The sequence below is a fragment of the Narcine bancroftii genome, chromosome 2 (assembly GCF_036971445.1).
Source record: "Narcine bancroftii isolate sNarBan1 chromosome 2, sNarBan1.hap1, whole genome shotgun sequence".
Lineage (NCBI taxonomy): Eukaryota > Metazoa > Chordata > Chondrichthyes > Torpediniformes > Narcinidae > Narcine > Narcine bancroftii.
Genome location: NC_091470.1, coordinates 109,825,597 through 109,853,020, shown reverse-complemented (window position 1 = coordinate 109,853,020; position 27,424 = coordinate 109,825,597). Strand labels below are relative to the sequence as shown.

The window sequence follows — 27,424 nt, the reverse complement described above, 5'->3', positions numbered from 1 at the left end:
CTTTCAGCAAACATAACTGGACGAAATAAAAACGTGATTCGGAGCATTGGCCAACTGAAGAAAATTTAAAATCGCAAAACATAAAGTAGCTATCGATCCAAACTGGCGGTAGCATGTTTTTACAATATTTTAATGAGGTGTATATTATGTCTATAAATATCTTTTTAATCAGTTCTGAAACTGCAGACATTTTCAATCTTTGGTAAACTCAATTTCCAGGGGGAAAAAAAAGGAAATCGTTCAAGTGAAACAATTTAATATAGAGCAAATAGTTTGGTCGCTCTTAAATGCAAGTGCGGTGTGTAAAAGAAAGATTCACGGAAAGATGTCCGCCGGAGCCTGTGAGGGATCGTACTTGGGGCTCCTTTTCCATTCCAGTTTCGCTGACTATTCGAGCCTGCTGATGTTCTCCCGGCTTTTTAAACTTCACTTGGCACGCTTTGCAGGATTTACGCTTGGCACATTTGACCGAGAAGGTCCAAAGCAGAACCGGCGCAGTTTGGGAAGAGCCACGCGTTTGGAATCGAAGAACGGCTCCCAGCAGCGGGAACGGCGGCAGCGAGCAAAGACAGGGTGTAACTGGGTCTCTTGCTCACCCCTCCTCAAACTCTGTAGCAAGTCAGGTTCCAATTTATTAACCCAGAACTCTTTCTTGCGCTGAACTTTGGAAAAGAGCAACGGGCGTGCAAGTTCGCTATAATTATTGCAACCTTTGTGTGAAAGCGAAGAGGGTGCAATTAAAAAAAAGCAACACACTTGATATGTGTTCAACTGGGGTGGATGGTCACTTTTTGTTTGTGGGTTTTATTTTATTTGGCTGTTAATGTGTGTATTTTGATCTGATCTTAAATTTGGACCAAGATGTGATTTTATTTCTTTTCAGGTTGATCTTACATCCAATTAAAACGTTGTGTTGGTCCGGGTTCCTCCAGCCAGCACCGTCTCTATTCTGATCTTTCCTGTATTTTACTTTTTCTTCGAAAAACGTCGGCGATATATCTTTTATTTCCTATGGACGCTGCGAGACCGGCTGAGTTTCTCCTGTATTTCGGTGTGTTTTTTTCCTACAATCACAGCGTCTGCAAACTTCCACTCTGATATATTTATCTTCCGCTTAATGCTATCGATTTTCGTAATCGCTGAGGTATATGAACCTCAAATGGCCGGCCGGTTAGGGGATGTGTACATCTGAGAGTTGGGGTTGGGGTGGGGGGGGGAGGATAGGTTGGGGGGAGGTTCGAGAAGCAGTCCACGACAGCGGGAATTCGCAAACAGGAGCAGGGAATTTATACAAAATCATGAGAGCCAGATGTAAACAATATACATTATTCCCTGCGTCAATTAATGCATCTTACAAGTACTTTAGGCCAACTCTGCATGCCCTGTAAATCAATGTAGTGAATGGGAATGAACAGTGATATGTTATTTTTACGAGACTCCAGATATTAAGAACCTTTATTTATAGTGGACACCGTGTTAACGTGGTAATCATCATTAGGGCAGCTTTGGGTGACTAATGTGATTGAATTTACTGGCTGTTGACTTTTCCAAGCATGTAATACATTAACCGGGCAGATCGTAACCCTTGCTCGGTTGCAGCTCAGTAAAATACTCCTTGCTAAACTGGTGTCAGATGAGGGATCCATTAAAGACTCCGCGGCGCCCAGATGTAATACAATACATTGTACCAACAAATGATCCCGTCGGTACATCCGATCATTTTAATTCGATGATTACATGTCAGAATTTATATTATATCGTTCAAGTTAGCAGCGACTGAAAACATTTGAAGCTTGGCCTCGCATTGTCATTTTCACATATTGACTTGCTACTGTCGGAAGGCAGTGGTGTGCGGTACTCTGTGGTTCTACTGAGAAATTGGAACAAAATATATTCGTATTTTTCAAATAAAGTCTTTTCATCGATGCCTAACATTTAGAGTACCTTCCCTTTGATTAACTCGTTTATTAGATGATTCAAAACGAGTTTCATATTTTAACTTCAGCTGGTTTCATTCGATAAGGGAACCTTGATGAAGAGTTGGTTGTGTATCTTTATCTTGGCTATATAAAGTTTGGCCTGCTAAGTTTCTCCGGCATTCATTCATTCATAAAATAAGAATGTAAAATGAGACGTTATTTTGTGTTTGCAATGTAAGTAATCACTGGAAGAGAACAGAACAGGCAACCAGGACGAAGAGGGGCCAAAACTGCGCAAAATCACGGCGAATAAACATCGAGGAAGAAGGGTTCGTTGGAATGAAGAGGGTACTTTTAAAAATGTTCAAAACGGCAATGATGCACGACATTATCCCCATCGTTTTGTTGTCAGGGAGAGAAAAGTTTGCTATTAAATTTTCATTAAAACCCGCCACACAGTTCGCAGTAGATCTTCATGTATGCAACAGATGAACTTCTTATTGCACATATCGCACGTCTCCATTGATCACGTCTGTGTCACATTGTGCAGACTGCATCATTTCTAAGCATCTGAAGAGCAGGGCGGCTGGTTTCATTGTGCGCACAGCCTTCAGCCGCCTCGAGTCGGGATAAATTCAGCTGGTACTTTTGAACTGCGCCACGGGAGAGTACAAACTTCGTGTGGAGATACTCGGCTCCTAAGTCGACAACCATCCATTTTTTGCAACCTAATCAAAGCCGCAGGTACAAAGTGTATCTCGCAAAACAAGCGCCCTAGACTGGTAGTTCTATGCACTTTCTGCGCCGGTTTGGATGCGGTTATATAAATCCGAAATATTTATTTGTGGAGCACGGGTCCACATAAGATATTGCCTATCAATGACCAATAGATTGTCCTCTTTGGGGGATTGTTTGGAAACTGGATGTGCATGGAAAGCTAATCATTTGGAGGGGCGATAGCTTCTTCCCTGATCTTACGCAAGCAACACGCAATCCCTGTATTCATTCGGTCCAGAATGACAACGAGAAACAGTCGTCTGATCCAAATAAGATTAAAAGAACAGATAGGGATTTTAACCAGTACTGCAATAACGCCTCCAATCTAACTCTTGTCACCCGCCTAATAGTAAAGGAAAACCATTCTTTGAATATCTAAATTAATCCCAAAACGTAAAGTATATTGAAATTCTGTATTTGGCACCATTTCTTGGGGCCACGTACCAGCTCGTTACATTACTATTTACTCAAGGAATAGCAACAAAGAGATTTCATTAAGGTCATCTTCTGCCCGATTTATTTACCCTCAATGAACCATAACAATTATCCGTCCATGTCGTTTTATATAACTGGGATACAGAAGCATGAGGATTTCGTTTGGACCGTCTAGACTGTTCCATCATTCTGCCAGACTTGAGTGACCCACGACCGAACTCTGTAGACTCCCCACATCGCCTTGATCTCGCAACTTCATATTTAAAATTCGCAATCGATCCAGCAACAATTGTCGACTGCGAATCAAAATATCCGTTAACCTCGGCTCATAGAACTATTTCCTGGCTTCAAAACTGTTGTAAGGCTTTATACGACGTCGCCTTGTCCTGGTGTCCCTGATAGCGGAAATTACTTTTCTCCGCCTATCTTATCATTTCTAGAATACTTCAATCAAATAATTTTGAATTGAAGAGAACCCTTATCTGTGCCATCGCTCCTGGTAAGATAAGCTTTGGGCTCAATTCAAGTACTTCTGTGCTTCAACTCCTTCCAAAGCCCATATATCCTTCCCAAGAAACAGTGGCCAGATCTGCTCTTGCTACCACAAGTATGATCCCACCATCACCTGGTTTTCCCGCAGGTCTCTGGCTATAAAGGACAGGGTCCTGATAACTGTTTTAGTTATTTTTCGTAGCCTTACTTGATATTTGACCACGAACAAGTCTCTGCAGATCACCCCTTTAGAATTATACGGGATACAGCTATTTGAAAGGAACAAGGTGGTGGGTGGGGAAAAGGGAATGAGAAAATATATAGTTATTAGATTTTTTTAAGTATTAAGAGAATGGGAGCATTTGGGATTGCAGCGGGAAAATGGCGGGGGTATAATAAAATCAGCCATGGTCTTAACTGAACAGTGGAGGAGAAAGGAAGAGCCAGTTCCTGGTTCAATTTTTTTTTTGCCCCTATATGGCTGACTACGCATCTTGCGCTGTAATTTTCTACGACATTTTCCTGCCAAAAGACTGGAAATCAGAAGGACGTTAAACACCAAAAAAAAAGGTATGTCTACAGCTGAAGATCCATACTAACCGTTACAAATAAAATTTGTCAGAACTTATCAGAACATTTTATATAGATACCAGATAAATCCAATTTTATAATGAGTTTGGACAAACTAGGATTTTTTTTCTACGGAAATGAAAGAAGGTTACAGATCCATTTACCGCAGGTGTTCAGAAGGGTAAAAAGGGTTTGAGACAAGCGAAACCCCTTCTTGAGCAGAACTGTCACAGAGGATGGTTGGCAAGATCAAAACCAGACACCGACGAGTTTTTACTTTTGTCTCTCAATTTATTGCATCTGCGTGGGGTTTGGAACCAAACTCAACTGTAGCTTTTTTTTCCCAGAAGGGAAAGGACCAAATACTTAAAGAAGAAAATAATTTAGACCTCCGAGGGAAAAATCGGGGGAAAGGAAGGACTTGGGTCGTCTTTCGAAGAGCCGTTTCATAACTGACAGGCCGAATGGTCTTTAGTGCTGTAACACCTTGAAGCATAGCGTCTGTTGTGAAGATTGGGAAGTTAATAATTCAGTTCTTTCCACATAATATTGTTTTCTTTAAACAATTTATACTGCAAGTAGTTCACCAGGTACCACACGTTCATGCTTAGAGCAAGGCACAATCCTGGCATCTGGTCAACTCCTGTTTTCTTCATCACATCTGGTGGCCAGCGATTCGCACTTGGTCGGTCTTACACTAATAATAACAGGGAGAGCCAGTTTATTCTTCACCATGGATCAGAGCACCAGAGAGTGCAGGTGATATGCTTCAATCAGGAATCACTTCTCATGAAACGAAGCACTCCAGTTGTGACTCCTCTGTGAACCCATCCATTTCAAAGGCTGGCATCATTTCCCACTCTCGGCCACCACACATCAGAACTAAAAAGGTGATGAAGGGCTTAAGCCCGAATCGTTGGTTGTGTATCTCTACCTTTGCTCTATAAAGGACACTGTTTGACTTGTTGAATTTCTTCTGCATTGTGTTTTTACTTCAATCACGGTGCCTGCTGACTTTCGAGACCAGAACGAGCGAGAGGTGATCTGGCAACCCAACAACATCAACGACGGGTTCCTTCCAAAACAATGGTGTGTGTTTAAGTCCAGAGATCCGAAGGAGCATATTATGTGTTCTTTAATCATTCCAAAGGTTGAGGAGCTGTGACATCACGGTTTGCATCTATTCCCAACACTTCTCCCTCCCCAAGAACAATCTTTAACAACAGCTGTGCATTATTGATTTCTGAACAACAGGCGAGTCTATGTCTATGGGCACGGTTTATGCATTTACCAAAGGGTGAATGTAGCCGTGCAGTTTAGTACAAAGTTAGCCAACCCTCGTAGTCTGTGAGATTGTTCTGTAACCATTAAAGGCCAAAAATCGATAAAAAATAACAAAATTATGAACTGAATTCGTGGCACGCAAAATATATTAAAATCTCAATCCCAGGAGTTTTCAATACTTCAATTAGAGTGGGTCGCAACCAGCGGTGCAGTATTTATACCCCAAATCTTGCTGCTGCATTTTTTTTTAACCCACATTCGATGCCAATCTGAGAGAAAAGACAAGGCGAGGAAAAAAAAACATTGCAAGCTCAAACTGGACTAAAATGTGAAGGATCAGGAGTTAAGGAGAACGATGAGTGAGGATGGATGAGACACGGAGTTGTGGCTGCTGGAAATCCCCTCGCTGCACTCGCTCCGACAGCTGTTCATTCATGGACACTCATTTGCAACAAAGCCTCCACGAGCCCATTGTTATTGGCAGATTACAAACCAATGGAAGACCGCGCAGCCTTGCGAGTTTTCGTCCGGCAACTGTAAGTGACCAACCCGTGGAATCCATTCCCAGTATTTCCTCCTGTCTGTTGCTGTCAATCGTTTCCTTGACTCCACCCAGCTCTCCTCTCCGCCCGCAACAACCTCCCCTACTACCCCCACCCCCCCCCTCCATAGCCAACCCAACTTGCTTTCGTCCAACCCTACTATTCTCTGTCCAAATGGACAGCAAAGGGGAACAGCCGTCTCATCGAGCAGGCCAAGAAAAGAGCTTTGCAATTAGCAGCTGAGATTAAGGGGGCGGGGGGGGGGGGGGAAGAGAAAATAATATTAGGGCTAAGGGGTAAGAAAAAACGGGTCTATTCTTTCTAATAATCTGCATGGACCATTTGAAGGTCGATTTTTGATCGGAAAACCTTACCCCAGCTTGGAGGAGGTGCAGCATGGCAGCAACTTCCCTCAAATCACTGCAGAACTCAGCTGGGAATAATAGTTCTTTCGGGATCAGGCATTTAGCTGGGACGCCGAACAGCGAAAGCGGAGGTAAGAAGGGCAGAAAGATGCCAAAACTACTTCTACGTTTTGCGGGAAAAAAGCCCATAAATTATCTTAAGTACTTAATGTTTAATTTTATAATTGTTAATTTTAAAAAGTGAACGAAGACCTGCTGCTGACTGCCATTTGTACCCTTGTTTGTCTTTTAAATTGAGAGGCGGCGACCGAAGAGGAAGCCCATGTGGACGCTATTTTATTCACTGGATTTACTGAAGTTGTTAACTTTAATAAATTAGAGTGAATAAAATGGACGTAAATACTAATATATTTAGATCTTAACTTGCGAATTCGGGCGTGACAGTTTGGGAAGAACAGTCTGATCGGACTGCAAATACTCGGTCCTTCGGGATGTCAGATGTATAAAATATTATATAGAGTTATAATCCTTATATTTTACACGTTTTTGTACAATCATATTGTACTAGACATGTTTATAAAATATCAATCTTGGTCTCAACGCGCCAGGCATTCACACAAATCATATATCGGGTCGCCGTGGATTTACCGCGATAAGCACCTACCCAACCTTGAACACAATCGCTCTGTATTAAAACAGGGTTATACTCAAGAACTCCAGTCATCTATCAAACTCGATCATAAATTTCAGCCGTGATTGTGATAGATTACCAGCGAACACGTGCGCTGAAACGCGATCTGATCACAGCAGCCTGCGACGAAGTTCGAAGAACATTTCCAAAAATAACTCGCAGGGCACAACGTGAACTTTTCAGTTATGTGCAAAGGTGTCAATAAGGCCATTTGCGAACGATTCCACTTCAAACGAACACCCCAATGGCAATCCATTCCCGCACTATCGCAGGAGAGAGGGGAAAAAAATCAGATATTCACGACGCAAATTTTGTTGAATAATTAACCCGAGAACTTGCTTATCCAAAAAGTTTCGCAAGTGGAAGAAATATCACCGTCTATAGAATGCTGCAAAGAATAAACAACCCCGTATCTGTCGCGGCATTCCGTGTGTTTGCAGATACGCTATCATATTTAGATTTTTTTTGCTTAGAGTCGCCGAATCCTGGCGTCGCAATAGATCAAATCATCTATAAAATAAACGGACAAAATGAAGAGAACGCGTCAAATTCGAATGATTAACTGCTCCAACGACACATACCTCAAAATCTTATTTTGAATGTTATCCTTGCTCGTCTCCCATTGATGCACACAGAGATATTGTATGGAGTTTGAACTGCTTCAGCCGAGGACATTATTTTCCAATTTTTTTTTGTGAACGTCGGGGAAGGGGGTGGGGGGGAGAGGATGAAATAATCTTTCTCGAAGTGAAATCACCCCGACAACCCCGTGTAGCTAGAGCTCCCCTGAAAATCTATTCGTTGTAATGATCCAACCGAAGGATTATAAATTCACGCCAGCTATCGTGGTTAATTTACTCCCCGGTTTGTAGAACGGGCTCCGGCTCTGCCTATTTGATTCAGTAAACTAGAACACAGCCATTGAATTGGCTGCATTGAAATTTTGTGTAATAACACCGTGAAATTCAAAATCCACATCTAAAACATTTTTATTTTGTTGTTTTGTGTGAAATTTACTTCTAATAACAAAATATGTAACTTGCTCAATTAATGTTCTTTTAAAACTCCCGGCAGGGGAGAGCGAGCAGCTCCGTCGATGTAAATCGGACGACTCGGGCTCCGAGGATAATTCTGCTAAAAAGAAACAGCGGAGACAGAGGACACATTTCACCAGCCAACAGCTGCAGGAACTGGAAGCGACCTTCCAGAGGAACCGCTATCCAGATATGTCCACTCGAGAGGAAATAGCCGTGTGGACAAACCTTACCGAAGCTAGAATCAGGGTAAATATCACGTTCAAAAATTCTGCGCCAAAAAAGGACGTTAAGGGTCGGATTATTTAACCGTGACGATAACTCCAACGTTGGATCGGTGCTTGGAGAATTTTAATTTGGTGCGGTTAATTACTCTTTTTAACTTTATTACCGAAATCAAATGTTAAGGTGATTTCAGTGCAAGCAAGTTGCATTAAATGCAAACATAGAATTCATCTTTTATATAAGTAAGCACGTAATAAATGATTCAAAACACTAATGTTTCAGGCTGAAACTTAGTCCTCGCTGACTAGATGAAGTGCCATTTAATCTAAAAGCAATGACACGTTTACTTCAAGCCCGAATCCTTGTGTTTTTCAAAACTTATCACTGCTTATTGAGCAACTTCTGTTTGATTTAAAAAAAAGTCACGAGATTACTTTCTCGTAAACGGTTTAAAAGTCTATCAAGCAGTGAATGCTTCTGTGGAGTGCAGTTATTTCACAAATTCGGCCTATATTATTGATCTTGGGAACCAATGCTGCAAAGGTTGCTGTCGTGTAAACACGCACCTTAATGCACCTATTGGAGTGAAATCTGAAAGTCTGCAGACGCTGTGATTGTAGTTTAAAAAAAACACAAAAGAAAATGCTGGAGGAACTCAGCCGGTCGCAGCGTCCGTAGGAGGTCAAGTTTCGGGCCTTAGCCCTTCTTCAAGGTATAAACAGAAAGCAGCGAGCGTATACCTTGCTCATCTGCTTTTCGCTCATACTTTGAAGACCGGCTCGGGCCCGAAACTTTGGTTACATATAACAGCAAAATGCTGAAGAAACTCAGCTGGTAACAGCGTACGTTAGATGCCAAAAATAAAGATGCATATCCAACGTTTCGGGCTTGAGCCTTTCATCAAGATATGCCGACGCTGTGATTGCAGTAAAAGCACAGAAATGCTGGAGGAGCTCCGCAGGGCTCGCAGCGTATGTAGAAGGTAAAGATGTATTACCGACGTTTCGGGCCTGCGCCCTTCCTCACGTTATGAACAAAAAGCAAACGAGCAAGGTATGGGCTTACTGCTTTTTCGTTTGATGAAGGGCTCAAGCCCGCAACATTGGTTTGGTATCTTTATCTTTGCTACACTGTTTGACCCGCTGAGTTTCGTAAGCGTTGTGTTTTTTTACTCAAATCTCACGTCATCCTAGTGCCCAGGTATGGATCCACACTGTTTGATAGAGTGGCTGGAAATCGTGGGGGGGGGGGGGGGGGTAAGCTAGTGGAGGTGCTTGGGACAACCAGTGCAAAATGCATTAGCTGCCCGACCAAGACTATTAAATGGGGGGGGGGGGGGGGATCTTCTCACTGCTCGGACGTCTTTATTCAGGCGCCTGTCTACATTTTGCTCATACCTTGATGCAGGGCTCAAGTCCGAAACGTTGGTTATGTGTCTTTATCTTTGCAACAAAAAGGACACTGTTTGACCTGCTGAGTTTCTCCAGCGTTGTGTTATTTCAGCCACTGCTGACTTTGGTGTTTTATTTACGTTGGCTATCCATCGTTACCTCCTCCCGACGCTACTAGACCCGAGTTCCTCCAGGATATTAGTGCTTTTATTTTCATTTGCAGATATTGGAATTAACTTTTGTGTTTTTTTTTGGTCTGGATAGGTGTGGTTCAAAAACCGCAGAGCCAAGTGGAGAAAACGGGAACGCCACCAACAAGCTGAACTATGCAAGAGTGGATTTGGAGCGCCATTTAACGGGTTGGTTCAACCCTACGACGACGTGTACTCAGGGTATTCATACAACAATTGGGCTACCAAAGGACTCGGCTCCAATCCCATCTCCGCCAAAGGGTTTTCCTTCTTCAATTCCATGAACGTGAACTCGTTATCGTCGCAAGCCATGTTTTCCACTCCAAACTCCATCCCTTCCATGACCATGGTCCCTTCGGCTTTACCTGGCTCCAGCTTGAATAATTTGAACAGCCTTGGCAGCCCCTCCTTGAATTCGGCGGTCGCTGCCTCTCCTTGCCCCTACGGATCTAGCTCCAGTCCATACGTGTACCGTGATAACTGCAACACCAGTTTGGCCAGCCTCAGACTTCGAGCCAAGCATCACTCGTCGACCTTCAGCTACGGGCCGATGCAGAGCCCAGCTCCCAACCTCAGCCCCTGTCAATATGCAGTGGATCGACCAGTATAAAACGGACTTCGCCTAATGCACGGCGCATTGAAGGGCGACCGATCTTGTGGGGCGTTTGTGGGTGGGTTATGTTGTAGCCAATCCATAATCTTAATGATCAGTGCCGTGATCCCGAGTCAGTCTATAATTAGATACTGCCCAAAGATTCCGTTAAAGACGGCAGAATGCCCCTCCAGAGAGTGTCTAAGATATGGTCTGTAATTCTCTTTAACATACACATTTACCGAATAACTGGTAATGTGGCCAATGCAGAATAATTATTTCAAATTGCGAGGAAATCCATAAAACACTTAAAAATCCTAAAAAAACAACCCAACTTTTAAGAACAATGACCAATCTAAGTTGAATTTAATTTGAATTTAGACATACAGCACAGAGACAGGCCCTTTCGGCCCCCGAGCCCGTGCCGCCCAATTACGACCCTCGGTACGTTTTGAAGGTGGTGGGAGGAAACCGAAGCCCCCGTGATAAAACCCAGTCAGACGCGAGGAGAACGCGCTCCTTCCAGACAGCGCGGGATTCGAACACCCGTCCCGATCGCTGGCGATGTAACGGCGTTGCTCACCGTGCTCAACCGACTTTTGCAGCATAAATTGGGAACAAATTCCCGACGTGACCACACTGATTTCCCCCCCCCCCACCTCCCGATTATACCTCTCCATATTTCATCTCACAAGAGAAAACCACTGCGCACCCCGTCCCTCACCACACACCATCCTTTCCCCAGCCTCTGGGATTTCGATCGTCGAAAGAAGGGGGGGTGGGGGGATTCCTAAACGACCCAGTTACCGATTTCCTGTCGCGTCGCTAATAGACAGCGACCAGTGAGTTAAATTCCAATAGATTCAGTCCGTCACACCGGAGTGGTGGCGGTGTTGATACAAATGTAGCCATGGTCTTAAATTATTCCTCAATATCCCATGGAAAAGTGGAAAAATATGAGGGGGAAATCACTTGATAATTTGGATATATTTTGCATATTAATAGTCTCCTTGTAGCTTTTGATTATTTTCCTATAAATAGGGCAGTCCGAAAACGAAATGGTCTTTTTTTAGTATCTTTATACACTATCATTTTATCGGGATTCTATTTTGACGAGTCACGTCGCAGTTGTGCTTTTTTTTTAGTTATTTAATCATTGTGTAGCACGTACTCGCCTGTTGGTTTGAGAATTCCTGGCTTAATAAATTGATAAGACCCGAACACGAGTAGAAAGTACCGGCTCCTGGTCATTGTATACTCAAGACTAGGCCATACCAAGGACCTGAGATCCCGTTCATGGGTCAATGGGAACTGATTCGATTGAATTACCTGCTGAATTTTTTTTTAATTGTCGTGACGTTAATTTTGCTTTGTGGAAACAATTGTCTGCGATAGGCAGAACCAATGCCTTTGCTATTACCTAATGCGAAATTAAATAGTTGGAGGGATTAGTTACGTTAAAGTTTTTTTTCTTTAAAATTACATTAAAATATCACTTGGAAGTTTCAGGTTGTTCATACGTCAGCATTTATTTTTACAAGCCATCCAAAAGTGAGTAGGATATTCTCTTTGAAAATTAGAAGGGCAAATACCTTTTTTTTAAAGTTTAAAATATATGGTCGCCTGAATTTTGCTTTTATTTTCCCAGTTTGTTCTGAGTTCCGCATCGACAGGTTCTAAGGATTCAGGGCAACAAGATCTGGAGGGCCTGAGTACGATTGCTACACGAACGCGAGAATGGTGTTTTTTTTAAATCAAATACTTCTGCCGAGAGAGAAATGAGTCCAATCTATATAGTTGGGCGGCCTTCTCAAAATAGGAAATGTTTGGGGCTGGGGAAACCTCATAAACCCGACCGCAGAGTGGAATAAACGGAACATTTGACTTGTACTTTGAATAATTGTTTCTTCGGCTCCACGCGTTCTCCCCATTAACTGGAAACAAAAGGTGATTGTTTTCACCTTTCATGTATTTTTAATTTTTTAAAAAATCTTATGGATTGTTAAATTGGAGGGATTTGAGGTGTCCCCATGAACAGATGCGCCCAGTTAGAAACTGTTTGCAAAAATCAGCTTTAAAAACCGACCCGTTTATCATGTGCAAAACAGTCGCTTGGAATTATCATCACGGGCTTATGATGCTCTCACCATCTTGCTTCGATGGGTTGGAAATTTAAAGCTCTCTGGCTTAAATCATGTTTCAGATCTGGGTGGAAAATGACTAAAATCACCAGGCCATCCACGTGATGTACGATAATTCCGAATTGATTTAATACAGGTTTTCTTTCAAATGTCGCGCTTTAAAATCACAGTTTATTTATTTTTTAGATAAGCCAATACTTAGATGGAGTAATGCAAAGGGCAGGATATCACACCCTAAGACACAAGAATTTCAATGACAAGACCAAAAAGTTTATTTAATAATATTAGAAACCTGCTCGGGTTACCGCTCTCGGTATAAAGGGTGATTGAACAAACATTGTTTCAGTGAAACCCCTACCTTTGAACTATGAGCTTAGTGTGCGGTTAAGGCGACCGCTGCAACACAAGGATTCCGAGTGGCTCTGACCGATGGAACTCAACACTGGGCCTCTGGGATGTAAGGCTGGTTCCTAAACACACAATCAAAAAAGTGACGAGTAAGCACGAATTTAAATCGAAGTCCATTTTAGTTGTGGTTAAATCTGTTATTAAATCTGGGTCCTTCTTTCTTTAATTCATGTGTTAATTTCCATTGCTGCAGTTAGCGTCGTGTCAAATGACGTTACATCGAATCTGTGGACCTTTCCTCAAAGCAACCTCGCATTTGCCAAAGAATATGAGGAAAACTAGCCCATCTATACTTGTAAAAACACAATGTTGGAACTACTCAGCAAGTCAAACAAACAGCGTAGCAAAGATAAAAATGCATAACCAACGTTTCGGGCTTGAGCCCTTCATCAAGGTTTGCAAAATGTGAGTGACCGATCAAAATTTATACTTGCCAAGTCCGCCATCTATACTTGTACAATGCATGAGCAGATCACTAATATTGAATGCAGGACATGAAATTAATCCCATGTTGTTTTCTGAGCGAACGCCGAGCAGCGCCAACCAATCTAATCGCTTGATAGGCGACTGGATATCAGACTCAACTGACCCTCTTGCGATTTGCCACGCCATTTACAATCCGTTCGTCCAGAGCAACCTCTGTCCTTCGCAATTGATAACAGACCAAGGCATTAGTCACTCTTTTACAAGGAACAATTCGTTATTCTCGCTGCAGGAGATGCTGAAAATACACGTGTCGGTGGCGCAGTTCCTCCGCGGAACTCAATGTTTCGGAACGTGAAACAGTGTATTTTTTTTTAAACTGTAGCCGCGACTCCTTCCCCACCCCCTGTCGTATTCCTAAATGCATCAGAGCGTACCGACGGAGAGCTAAACATAATTCATATTCCGTGTTCATTCACCGCATGTAAAATCATACTTTTAAAACAAAATACTGGAGAAACTCAGAAGGTCAAACAGTGTCATCAATGCTCAAGCCCGAAGCGTTGATCATGTATCTTTATCTTTGCTACATAATGTACACTGACCTACTGAGTTTCTCCAGTATTGTCTTTTTACTTCAACCACGGTATCTGCAGACATTCGTGCTTTACTCCACAGATGCTGTCCGTGCTGCCTTTCATTTCTACTTCCAGTATCTATAATATGTTGCCTCCGAATTCCATTCTGTTCCCGATTTTTTTTAAAAAAGAGTAACAAGCTGGATATTTTCAAGCAAAACACAATAGAAGATCAACGCTGGGCTGAGTTGCGGCGGGAGAGGATTTCGAAGATGTTCTAAATCATCCACAACACGTCCATGGTTAAAAATCAGTCGAAATCCTTATTTACCGGTGGTAGAGTGGCCATAGTCAACGAGTCTACTTCCAAACATCAACTTTTAAATAAAGATCAAAGTTTCCACTGGAAAGTTTGTAGACACCGTGATTGAAGTAAAAACGCAATGCTGGAGAAACTCAGCAAAGGTGAAGATAATTTGACGAAGGGATCCAGACCGAAACATTCGTAATCCTTGCTAAATAAAGTACATCGTTTGACCTGCTGAGTTTCTCCAGCATTGTGTTTGTTTTTACGTCGACCACAGTAGAGTACAGTAGTTTTTAAAATTGTTTTTTTTTTGTATCTTTAACAGCGAAGAGGTAAGGCGAATAAATTTTTGGGAAGGGCTGCAGCGTTTGGAGACTTTTTTTGGAAACAGTTTAAACTGGGGAAACAAGAAAGCTGAATAGCATTTAATAGGTAACTATAGAGTTTTTTTTAAAGGATGTGAACTTTAAAACCGAGGCACTCTCCGGTTTCCGATGACGGGCTGGACCCTGTTAACCTCTGGACCCTCACTCGACTCACCATTATGAAATCCATGTCCCAATTTCCCCGGCGCTAAATCCCAACCAGCAAGGGGATAAAGGATGACAGTGACCGACTGCTTCTAAAAATAAATCGACCTCCTTCCCTTCGTACGAGGTCCCCACACCACAAGATCACATATTTCTGGGTTGCATGACTAAACGGTTCCTACTGACGGTTAGATCATATCAATATTGTACAGATTATATTTTTAATGTGATTCCCAATTAGAGAAACGAGTGTGCAATAGGCAGATTGGGTGGATCCGATGTATTTTCAAAACATTCTGGAGCCCTGAACTGTGATCATTTAGCAGAACATTGCAAGTTCGTGTTTCAGACATCGAAATTCTATAATTTTTCTCGTGTAACTCATAATTCAATAGCCTGACGAACGATCCATTTGCAATACATGCAACCTGGGCGCATTCTCTCTGCGGAGTTTCGTTTGGGACGCATTTAATAATGATGTGATTGATTTGCAACAGGGTTTGATTTGGACCGCACACTTTGCATGAACCGAACTCTTTCTCGGTTCTCGGTTAGCTGACTCTCAATTGTTGGAAGCTTCTAAACTCACCTTTCACTAGGACAATACGGTCCGCCGTTGAACCAAATGAAGAAAATGACACGGATTTAGAGCTAAATGTACCGTTTAGTAATTGGGTGGGCGAATTCACTTAAGTATTTATAGACAGCTGCAGGTCGCTGTCCAAAACTCGTTCATTCAGGATCAGGGTTTATTGTTATGAAATTTGTTGCTTTTCCATGCAAAATTCCTATCAATTACATTAAAAATAAATCAGTGCAAAAGAAGAGGAAAGTGAGGTAGTATCTGTGGTTCACTGCCCATTCAGAAATCTTATGGCAGAGGGGAAGAAGTTGTTTTTGTACCTGTGGGCTCTTGTACTTCCTTCCTGATGGAAGTCTGAAGAGGGCATGGCCTCTGCGATGAGGGCCCTTGTGGGATAGAGGCTGCTTTCTTAAAACTACACTTCTTGTAGATGTCCTTGGTGGAAGAAGATTGGTGCTTGTGATGTCTCTGGCCAAGTTCACAACACTTTGTAGTTGTTTCCTTTGCAATGACACTTCCATACCACACGGTAATGCAACCAATCAGAATGTTCTGCACGGTACACCTGTAGAAATATGCAAGAGTCTTTGGTGACTTACCTAATCTCCTAAAACTCCTCATGAGGTATAGCCGCTGGCGTGCCTTCTTTGGGACTGCATGGACATGAAGGCCCCAGAATAGATTTTCAGATATGTTGGCACCCAGGACTTTGATGTTCTTTAACCTTTCCACTGCTGACCCCACAATGAAAGACTGGTTTGTGTTCTCACTGGTTTTCCGCTCCTGAAGTCCACAATCAGTTCCTTCATTTTGCTAATATTTCACATTACCCAATGCTGTTGTCATATCCCAGCTTAATGCAAAAACAGAGGTGATGACCTCTTCCAGTTGGTGAGATGGTTTTACTTCTCATAACAATGACTGTTTCCTTCACAGCCTGTAGCTTTACATTAGAATGCCATCAATATGAAGTGATGTCTTTAAAAAAAAACCCTTACCTAATACTTAGGTAACTGAACAAATTCATTCTTCCAGGTCATCAATTCAGCAGAATTTGCACAAGATGCCTTTGAACAGAATCATTTATCTTCATTCCAGCAACCTTTGTCAGGAGTTTATCAGGAAACAATGACGAGCAACTTTTTAGGGGCCCATTCCCTTACACACTCCTGCAAAATAGTTTGTAAAGAGCTTTTTCATGGTTCATAAAAATAAGAAAATTCTATGGTGCTTTAATGATTCATTTTATATTCCAATAAGCTAAGATATCAGAAGGGTAGAATCTGGAAAATACCGCTAACACTCTTCGATTTCACCTCTCCCTAACATTTTAGCATCTCCTTAAGTGAAATACAAAATTCTGCAGATGCTGTGAATGTAGTAAACACTGGAGAAACTCAGCCAGTCTCGAAGCATCCATAGGAGGAAAAGATATATTGCCAACGTTTCAGGCATGAGCCCTTCTTCAAGGTAATAAGCAAGAGGAAGGCGACAGAATAAAGACTGGAGACTGGCAGGGGGGGGGGGGGGGGGAGAGCCCAGACCAACTTAATTGGATATGATAAGAGTAAAGGTGAGAATGGCTTTTGGCTCTGTGAAAGGAGACAGAGGGGTGAGACAGAGCGAGAGAGAGCTGGGGATCCCAGTATTTCTGTGTTTTTTGACATCTCCTTAAGTAGATCACACATTCAGTCATTTCCCATTTATGTCGGCATCCTTGTTCGTCGAGAGCACATTCTCCACATAAAGGTATTGTATCACCTCCAGAGAATCTGCACCCATTCACTTTAGCTGGTTTATCTTTTTTACATCACAAACCCAGAAATGGTGAAGTTTGCCAGTGACTGCACAATATTGAAGTCCACTAGGAATCTACATAGAACAAAGCAGCAAGATCTTGAATATATACACATTTAGGCACGGACTGGGGAGTAGAATTTATAACATTCATGCAAGAGGGTTACTGGCCATTGACATTCGGAGCATTGCTAAATGGTTTCCCAGGTCACTTTGGTGAGCAGTTGCCCGGCAGGAAATTGCTGTGAATACAGAATCAAGTGTAGGCCAGTAGAATCAGGGGGAGCAAACTTAATTCACTAAAGGAATTCAGAGAAATAAATGGGGTTTTATAACAATCTAGTCCTTTCAAGGTCAATGATATTATTATCCAATACAATTGGAAATTATATTCCCCAGTTGCCATGGTGGTATTTGAATTCATGAAATTTAAGTATTTAACAGATCTCTGGAGTACTCGCTTAGCAACATGCCCATTGCTCTACTCCACCTTGGTAAATGCTAGATAGCATATTGTTACTAAATCTCAGCCCAAGAAATGCCAACTATTTTTGCCCTATAAGTAAAAGACAAGAGTCATCTGTGAAACAGAGGGATTCTGTGGAAAAACACAAAAAGCAATAGCAAGGAATGGGGAGATACAATTTGTAATAACCCAGAGCCTCTTGTCATAGTACATTTTTTGAATGACTTGTCTCTGTTATCCTACCCAAAAGATAATTATGTTTTTTTTCTTTGGCTTGGCTTCGCGGACGAAGATTTATGTCACATATTGAGAAGAAACATATCTCTAACTGTCCTTAATTTACACTCTTCTCCCATCTTTATCTCTTCTTAGCTTGGCTTCGCAAACGAAGATTTATGGAGGGGTAAATGTCCACGTCAGCTGCAGGCTCGTTTGTGGCTGACAAGTCCGATGCGGGACAGGCAGACACGGTTGCAGCGGTTGCAGGGGAAAATTGGTTGGTTGGGGTTGGGTGTTGGGTTTTTCCTCCTTTGTCTTTTGTCAGTGAGGTGGGCTTTGCGGTCTTCTTCAAAGGAGGTTGCTGCCCGCCGAACTGTGAGGCGCCAAGATGCACGGTTTGAGGCGATATCAACCCACTGGCGGTGGTCAATGTGGCAGGCACCAAGAGATTTCTTTAGGCAGTCCTTGTACCTCTTCTTTGGTGCACCTCTGTCACGGTGGCCAGTGGAGAGCTCGCCATATAACACGATCTTGGGAAGGCGATGGTCCTCCATTCTGGAGATGTGACCTACCCAGCGCAGTTGGATCTTCAGCAGCGTGGATTCGATGCTGTCGGCCTCTGCCATCTCGAGTACTTCAATGTTAGGGATGAAGTCGCTCCAATGAATGTTGAGGATGGAGCGGAGACAACGCTGGTGGAAGCGTTCTAGGAGCCGTAGGTGATGCCGGTAGAGGACCCATGATTCGGAGCCGAACAGGAGTGTGGGTATGACAATGGCTCTGTATACGCTAATCTTTGTGCAGTTTTTCAGTTGGTTGTTTTTTCAGACTCTTTTGTGTAGTCTTCCAAAGGCGCTATTTGCCTTGGCGAGTCTGTTGTCTATCCCGTTGTCGATCCTTGCATCCGATGAAATGGTGCAGTCGAGATAGGTAAACTGGTTGACCGTTTTGAGTTCTGTGTGCCCGATGGAGATGTGGGGGGGCTGGTAGTCATGGTGGGGAGCTGACTGATGGAGGACCTCAGTTTTCTTCAGGCTGTCTTCCAGGCCAAACATTTTGGCAGTTTCCACAAAATAGGACGTCAAGCGCTGAAGAGCTGGCTCTGAATGGGCAACTAAAGCGGCATGGTCTGCAAAGAGTAGTTCACGGACAATTTGCTCTTGTGTCTTGGTGTGAGCTTGCAGGCGTCTCAACAATGAAGACGCTGTTTACATTCGGTACCGCAAGGATGGCAGTCCCATCTTTATAATTTTACTTGAAGAGCGCTCAAGGTTAAGCCCTTCTCTGCCAAAAAACATACTAAAAGATTATTCTTTTGAAGACAAATACCCCTTGTTTTTCTTAAAACAGAGAGAAAAGAATAAGCGCAAATCATTTCTCCATATGGAGGGAAAAGCAAGAAGTACAAACAGAAGCTTAGTTTTTCTCTCCGCCCATTGAAGCTGAATTACATTGAATGCTTCAGGCTCTTACATGTACAATTGTGATACTTTACTCAATGTCCTGCATGTCTTAATGCCTTCCACAATGAATAGTCCTTTATGATTAAACCAAATCTTGGCTTCAGTTAAAAAAAAATATTGCCAAGAGAAAACAGAATAGTTGCAATAATAAAAGCATTTTGTGGTTACCTCAGGGAAATCTTGATTTTTTCCGCATAGATTTTACATAAACTGTATTTCATAACAAATCAGTGTTCACAGTTAAAGTTCAAAATAAACACTAGCACTTGGTCATGCAAATACACATCTGAAAAGACTTCTCAAATATTCTGCTGTTCAGCACGAGCTGAACCATCCCTCCTCCCCTTCCTTGCTGGTGTGCCCTCCCTCCCTTATCCACCTATTATCTCCTGCCTTTGAGACGGTGCTTCTCCTCCTTCCTCTCCCCCGTTGCCATTTTGTTTGGGTGCCTGTCAACATTTTGTCCATACCTTGATGAAGGGCTTAGCACAAAATGTTGGTTATGTATAGAACATATAACACACCACAGTTCAGGCCCTTCAGCCCTTGATGTTCTGCTGACCCATGTATTACTTGTAACTTTATCTTTGTTATATAAAATACACTATTTAACCTGATGAGTTTCTGTAACATTGTGTTTTTACTTCAACCACAGAGCCTGCAGACTTTCATTTTATACCATCAATGCTAAACTTTCCTGCAACAGAAACATTTTCAATATCTGCCATATTCTGTTTTCATTTTGGTGGCGATCTATTTGTTCAGGTTGCAGACTTTAAAACATTGCTAAATTTTGTATCTCTATTCCGTGGTTCATTTTTACTATATCTAAGTTTCTCAACTGCTGGCAGAAAGAAAGAATGTGAATCATAAATAAACAGGAGATTTGTAGAAGTGGAATCACAGGTTAGAAAAAAAAAGTCATTTAGAGAAGCCTAGTTTAAGTTGTCATAACTTGCTCTGCTGAGTTGCAGGGTGAATGATGGTCAGGAGGAGTGGCATGGATTTATTTTGCAGGACTAATCATGTACCACAAGGATGGAACTCACTTGTCTGTGTGGTTCATAACTTACTTTAATTCAATGCAAAATGAAATAATTACTTTCCCAAACAAAATTAAATGAAAGGATCTCAAGATTACCATTATTTTGCATCATTATCTCATAATCTGCTGAACTGCATGTGCAATGCTGCATAAGAAATAGGAGCAGGAGTCTGCCCATCAAGCCGTCTCCTTCATTGAATGAGATCATGGCTGATCTGATGATAGGCTTATCTTCACCTACCTGCCTTTTCCCATATCCCTTAATTCCCCTACTATGTTAAAATCTATACAACCTCATCTTAAATATATTCACTGAGGTCGCCTCCACTGCTTCAATGGATGGCAAATTCCACTGATTCACCACCCTCTTGGAAAAGCAGTTCCTCCTCATCTAGTCCTAAATCTACTAACCTGAATCATGAGGCTATGTCCCCTAGTTCTTGTCTCCCCTACTAATGGAAACACCACCTCTATCTTATCTAAGCCTTTCATAATTTTATATATTGCTTCATTTTGAAAAAAAAAAATCAAAATAGGACATATGTAGTAAAGGGGAGGACAATGGGGAACGCACAAGAACGAAGAGATCTTGGAGTTATGGTGCAGCGTTCCTTGAAGGTGGATTCCCATGTTGACAGGGTGGTTAAGAAGGCATTTAGTATGTAAGCCTTCATAAATCATAGCATAGAGTATAGGAGCTGGGAAGTAATGCTGTGACCGTTTAAGGTGTTGGTGAGGGCAGGTTTGGAGTATTGTGTCCAGTTCTGGTCTCCAAATTATAGTAAGGATATAGATAAGGTGGATAGGGTGCAGAGAATATTTACAAGGATGTTGCCTGGCTTAAAATTCCTAGAGTACAGAGGAAGATTGAAGAGGTTAGGACTTTATTCCTTGGAACATAGACGGTTGAGAAGGGATTTGATAGAGGTGTTTAAAATTATGAAGGGAATAGATAGACTAGATGCAAGTAGACTCTTTCCCCTGAGAGCAGGGGAGGTTGAAACAAGAGGACACAAGTTGAGGGTAAAGGGTAAAATTTTAGGAGAAACATTAGAGGAAGCTTCTTCGCTCAGAGCATGGTGGCTGAATGGAATAAGCTTCCGGAGGAAATAGTTCAGGCAGAGTTAATTCTTTCATTTAAGAGGAGGCTGGATATATACATGGATAGGAGGGGGTTGGAGGGTTATGGGCGGAGAATAGGCGGGGGATCTAGCAGAGTTATTTGAGTGAACTGGCATGGCCTGTTTCCAATGCATAAACTGTTATATGGTTTCGCTAAGATCATACTGGTGGCCATGAAGAGCATAGTAACCCGATTTAATGACTATCGACCAGTAGCGCTTACATTTTACAGTGATGAAGTGTTTGGAAAAGCTGGTATTAAAGCACATCAGCTCCTGTCTGAGTGGCAACATGGATACAATCCAGTTTAGCTATCGCAGCAACATGTCTATGGCAGATGCCATCTCACTGGCTTTACACATACCCCTGGAACACCTGGACAGTAAAGATGCATTCATTAGGATGGTATTTATTGACTACAGTTCAGCATTCAACACCATCATCCCCTCAAAACTGATCAGCAAACTCCAAGACCTGGAACTCAACACCCCACTGTATAATTGGATCACAGATTTCGCCTCCAGACCACAATCAGTGAGGATTGGTAAGAACTTCTCCTCCACAATCTCCATCAGTACCGGAGAACCACAGGGCTGTGTTCTTAGCCCCCTGCTCTACTCATTTACACCTAAAAATGTGGGGCTCGGTATGACAAATACTACAAATATGTCGATGATTCCTTGGTAGTGGGTTGTATAAAGAAAGATGATAAATCAGCACAGTCTTAGAATTAGAAGGTACCTATTTAAAACTGAGATGAGGAGAAATATCTTTAGCCAGAATGTTGTGGATTTGTGGAATTTGTTCCCACATACAGCTATGGAGGCCCAATCATCGGGGGAGTGGAGATCAGTGGAGATTGATAGATATCTAATTAGTCAGGGTATCAAGGGATTTGGGGAAAAGGCCGAAAATTGGAACCAGATGGGAGAATGGTTTCGCTCAGAGTGGCATCAAAGAGGAGACTCAATGGGCTGAATGGCCTACTTCTGTTCCTTTATTTTGTGATCCTGGAAATATATTATGGGTTCTTTATCATCAATGGATCTAACTGACCCACCATTGAGAAAAGAGAGCAGCAGCAATCATCAAGGATCTGCACCAATCAAGACATTCTCTGTTTTTGTTGCTGCCATCAGAACTTAAGATCCAGGTTCTAGAATAATTGCTACCCTCCACCAGACTCCTAAACAATAGACTCAATGAGACTATTTAACGACTCTTACTTGGCTCATTATTTATTACTGAATTTTTTTTCTGTATTGCCTTTAGTTTACATTTCTTTTTTTGATTATATTTTTCTCCCTTGTATACATATCTTTTCTCAAGCACAGTTTACAGTTACCCGTAAATAGAAATTATGCTTGGCCTACAGGAAAAAATAATCTCAGGGTTGTATGTGTTGTCATGTTCTGTATGTACTCTGAGAATAAATGTGAATGTTGAACTTTGAAGTACTGAAATTCCCTACCCAGTGATTAAAAGAAATACTTTACCAGAAGGACTGCAGTGGCTTAAGAAGGAAGAACATTACCAACTTTTTAAGGGTGATTGGGAATGGGCAATAAATGTGGCCCATCCTATCCACACTCAAATCCTGAGAAATGAATAAATAATGCAAAAAAGAAGACACAGAGAAAGATATAGCACAGCACATGTTATTCAAACCAACCTGAGTCTCAACATGGACAAGATGAAGAAGAAGATCATGAACCTCAGGAGGACCAACCATCTACTACCATTTTATGCTAATCTTCCATAAATCCAATTTGAGGTACCTTATTTGGTACCACTTATTTTTTCCAAAAATTTTGCTCGGAAATATCCTCTGGCTCTTAAATGCAAAGTTGAAATTTCCTTACCATGTCACAGCTCCTGTTCGCTGGCTGCAGTTTCCCGGCAGACCCTGTGCACAACGGGCACCGAGTGCTGAACGTTGTTGGGGAGAAGCAGTGGCCTGACCTAGGCCTGGTGGCAGATGAGCCGGATGCTACGCCGGGTGGTATGTGCCATGTCCAGCAGTTTGGACAGCACTGTTATTTCAGTTATTCATCTTCCCCAAATTCTACCATTCACCAACGCACTGGGGACAAAGTACAAATTAACCTGTCAGAGCACCCACAGCAAACATGTGCAGTCCCCAGAAAAAAAATTACAAACCCCACACAAACCGCACCTGAGGAATGCTGTGAGGCAGCGGCTCTTTTTTTGGGAAGCCCTTGCTGCTTTCTCTCTGTATGGTCCAAATCAAAAAATATTTTTTGAAATAATGAGAGTAAATTTTGCAGGAGAGAAACTTGAACTTCAGGAGACTGCAGTCAAAGGATTCACACCAGGCTGCACACAGCTGGACTGGCTGAAGGGGTATCATGTATCGGAACTGAGGTGCGAGAGGGTGTCGAGGACACTAATCGTGTCGGAGGTTCAGATCTGGAGCTTAGGTTGTTGATGATTTGGTCTGAAGGCTGTGTGGCTGTGGCAGCGCTGGAGGCGAATCCATGAACGCTCGGTGACTCTGGGGAAGGGGAGACTCTCTTTTGCTTCTTTTTCTTTGACTGTAAGATTTGCTTCAGGCAATTTATGCTGATGTTGAAATCTATCTGCCTTAAGGCAGACTAAGTGTAATATGACACTGTTTTTAACAGATGACAATAAAGGCATCTTGAAATAAGCAGACTCCACAATACCTCAGAAAAGCTTCATTTTTCTAGTAAAGTAAAAAAAAAGTTCTAGTGAAAATGAAGGTACAATTATAATATCTCTTACTCACTCTTGGCATGAAGTGGACAACTCCCTTCAAGCTTGCCTTTAATGAGAGCACTTGCAAATTAGAAAGAATGGATATTACCAATTCAGCCACTTGGGCAGGCACCACCAATCTCTTACCTCATTGCTATTTTATTACATGAACTGTTGCAGGCTTCTTTTTTTTATATAGTGAGTTACTTTGGGGGTTGAATAAGGTGCAAATCCTCACAGATTTAATAATAACATTTTGAACAGACACGGAGGCACCCAAGTCCACGCTGTAAATAGAGTTAATGCTCTCAACTAAAGACTATAACAATGGATTGTTTACCTAAGGAAAAGATATCTGGTAAGAAGTTATATGTTTATGACTCATGCTTTTGGTAAATTGAAACTGAAATTCAGTATTGATCAAGCAAGTCAAATGATTGAGATACTTGAAGAAGCAAGTTTGATAATAAGTAACCAGAGATCTGCAAGAGTCACAGAAGTGAAGGACTTTGCGTAAGATGGACACTTCTGCTGCTTTCTCCTGTCAGGGGAAACAGTGATCTGCTGTGGTCATTTTGGATTAACCCATATCTAGGTAAAAGAAGCAAGATCATTCCTGCATTTGGATCATGAGTATTTTGATAGTCATTTCATCTGACCCTTGCCTGGGTCTTTGGGAGCATCATGAAAGTCACAGGTTTCGTTTCCCACAAGAAAAGAAGATGGTTGTTGTGAAAATCATTCATATGAAAGAGCATTTCTCTGGAAGCAACTTGATAAGGATTCATGTGTTTTGAACAGTCTGATCTCACAGTGTCTTACCTACTTCATAATTACTTCTGAACACCAGTTTAAAAGTTCTGAGTTTCAACACAGGATTTCTAAGACTGAGTTTCCAGAATTGTGCGTAATCTGTAATGGTTTGGGAACACACAACACACACACACACACACACACACACACACACACACACACACACACACACACACACACACACACACACACACACACACACACACACACACACACACACACACACACACACACACACGCACGCCCTCACCCACATGCGCAAAGTTGAGGTTAAGTTTAGATTTAAGTAATTTGTTATATTATTAATAAATATTAATAAATATATTGTTTTAAAAATAACACTCTTGGTGAATTTCTATTGTTGCTGGTCTATGACATTACAGAACTCTGAATCCTTTGTTTTATTTCAAATCTAAAAACCTATCAATCTTAAACTTACACAACCCTTCTAGGCCAGTAAAGTCCAATGTTCACCTCCATCTGGGTGAAAAAATTTCTTCTCTTGAATAGTGAATCCTTCATTTGGCACCTGATTCTCAACATCATAGTCAAGGAAAATGTCATCCTTCATCTTTCTTCTTTAGAATTTGTATGTTGCAATGGGATCACTTCTCATTCTTCTAAAATGTAAGGGAATTCACTTAATCTCTCCACTCCCAACAAACTAACCCTGGATTCAAGCTGGAAAATCTCTGTTATCATATTTTACCATTCGTTCACTTGGTAAGCAGGGAGTCCTAACATGTACACATTCCAAATATGATCTCACCAGAGTCTTCTATAATCGGAGCACTATGTAAACAAATTTAGAGTGGCATGATGGGCAGAACAGTTAGAGCAATGCCTTTACAGCGCCAGCACAAGACCAGGGTTCAAATCCCGCGCTGTCTGTAAGGAGTTTTTATGTTTTCCCTGTGACTGAGTTTTCTCTGAGGGCTCCGGTTTCCTCCTACAGTTCAAATCGTACTGGGGGTTAATAGGGTGTTAAATGAGCAGCATGGACTCGTGGCCCAAACAGGTCTGTTACCATACTGTATGTCAATATATATGTATGCAAATAGTCTTCAACTAAGTCCAACTGTTGGCTGCAGCTGCAAGCTAATTTTCTGGAATTCAGAACAACAAGAGGGGATCCCAAAGATGCATACAAAATTATGAAAATGACAAGATAGAGGCAGGAAAGTTATTTTCACTGGTTAAAAAACACAAAAATGCCAACCAATCTTTTTGGGCATGAGCCCTTTTTCGTTTGAGCAAAAAGCAGGAAGGCATCTGAAAAAAAAGCTGGGGGAAGAAAGGGCAGGGAGTACATGCCAACAGACAAAAGGCCTGGACAATAAATTTTTAAAAGAGGTTTGCTTCCTGAAAAAAAAAATTCAGGATTATGATAGACAACTTAAAGGTGAACATAAAGAAAATTTCAGATTTGCTGTATCGTGTAGGAAGTTGGAGAAACGTAAATTAACTTTTGTTGAATTTAACATGTTTAATTGCATAATGATGCTGACACATTGTGTTATTTCAACTGACCTAAAAATGTTTTCCCACTGATTTTCGTTTGTACTCAGCATCTGATGCCTCTCGTGTCAATGTCCAACAATAGTGTCCACTTTTCCATGATCGCGACGTCCTGGTGAAACCTTTCATCATGTTCGTCACTGGCTGCACCAAGATCAGCAGGGAAGAAGTCCAAGTGCGAATGCAGAAAATTAATTTTCAATGACATGTTGCCCTTCCTGGTTTTGTTTGCTTGAAATGGACTTAAAATATGACACAAAATTAGGTCATATCTAAAAAATGTTAGTGATTGAAATATTTGAGGTGATTTTCATGATTAGCAGCCCAAAATCCATAAAGTACACCCCAAAGTGTTCATGAAGCAAAATCTTTGTTCTCCAGTGTAATTCGGCATGGATAGGAAGACATGAGAGGAAAAGTGAGAATTGGTCAGCAGAGGCAGGTGGCTCCATAAATTCAGAGCTGGAGGAAAGGAGACAGAGGTAAAGAAAGAGAAAGAACTAGAGATAAGGAGAAATAGGGATGGGGAAGAGGAAAGATGGATGAATGGGAGCTTAACAGAAACCATAAAAAGTTGACCTGGTTGGAGGGTGCCCAGTCAGAATATAAAGTGCTGTTCCTCCAATTTGTGAATGGTCTCAGTCTGGCAGTGCAAAAGACCATGGATAGAGGTGTCAGCATGGGAACAGGATGGGGAATTGAAATGGGTTGCCACTGGGAGATCATACTGGTAGGTGAGATTAGATCCAGGAGATAGAGCCTCA

General features: G+C 41.9%; 1 protein-coding gene and 1 long non-coding RNA gene across 3 annotated transcripts in view; one reads left to right on the top strand and one right to left on the bottom strand.

Annotated features, from left to right (window-relative positions):
• LOC138754143 (uncharacterized) overlaps positions 1-27,424 on the bottom strand; it is a 64,861-nt gene that overhangs the window by 26,627 nt on the left and 10,810 nt on the right. Inside the window, exons 2-3 of one of the 2 annotated variants that reach the window (XR_011351572.1) lie at positions 23,453-23,673; positions 12,902-13,119 (exon numbers count right to left, since the gene is read on the bottom strand). This is a non-coding gene — a long non-coding RNA (uncharacterized lncRNA). Of the gene's footprint in view, positions 1-12,901; positions 13,120-23,452; positions 23,674-27,424 lie in introns of those variants that run through there. The other variant, XR_011351573.1, reaches the window with a different exon arrangement.
• Positions 6,300-12,731, top strand: LOC138752436 (pituitary homeobox 3-like). The gene is made up of 3 exons (XM_069915288.1): positions 6,300-6,515; positions 8,150-8,358; positions 9,990-12,731. The coding sequence occupies exons 1-3, from the start codon at positions 6,416-6,418 to the stop codon at positions 10,524-10,526; spliced, it is 846 nt and encodes a 281-aa protein (XP_069771389.1). The 5' UTR covers positions 6,300-6,415; the 3' UTR covers positions 10,527-12,731.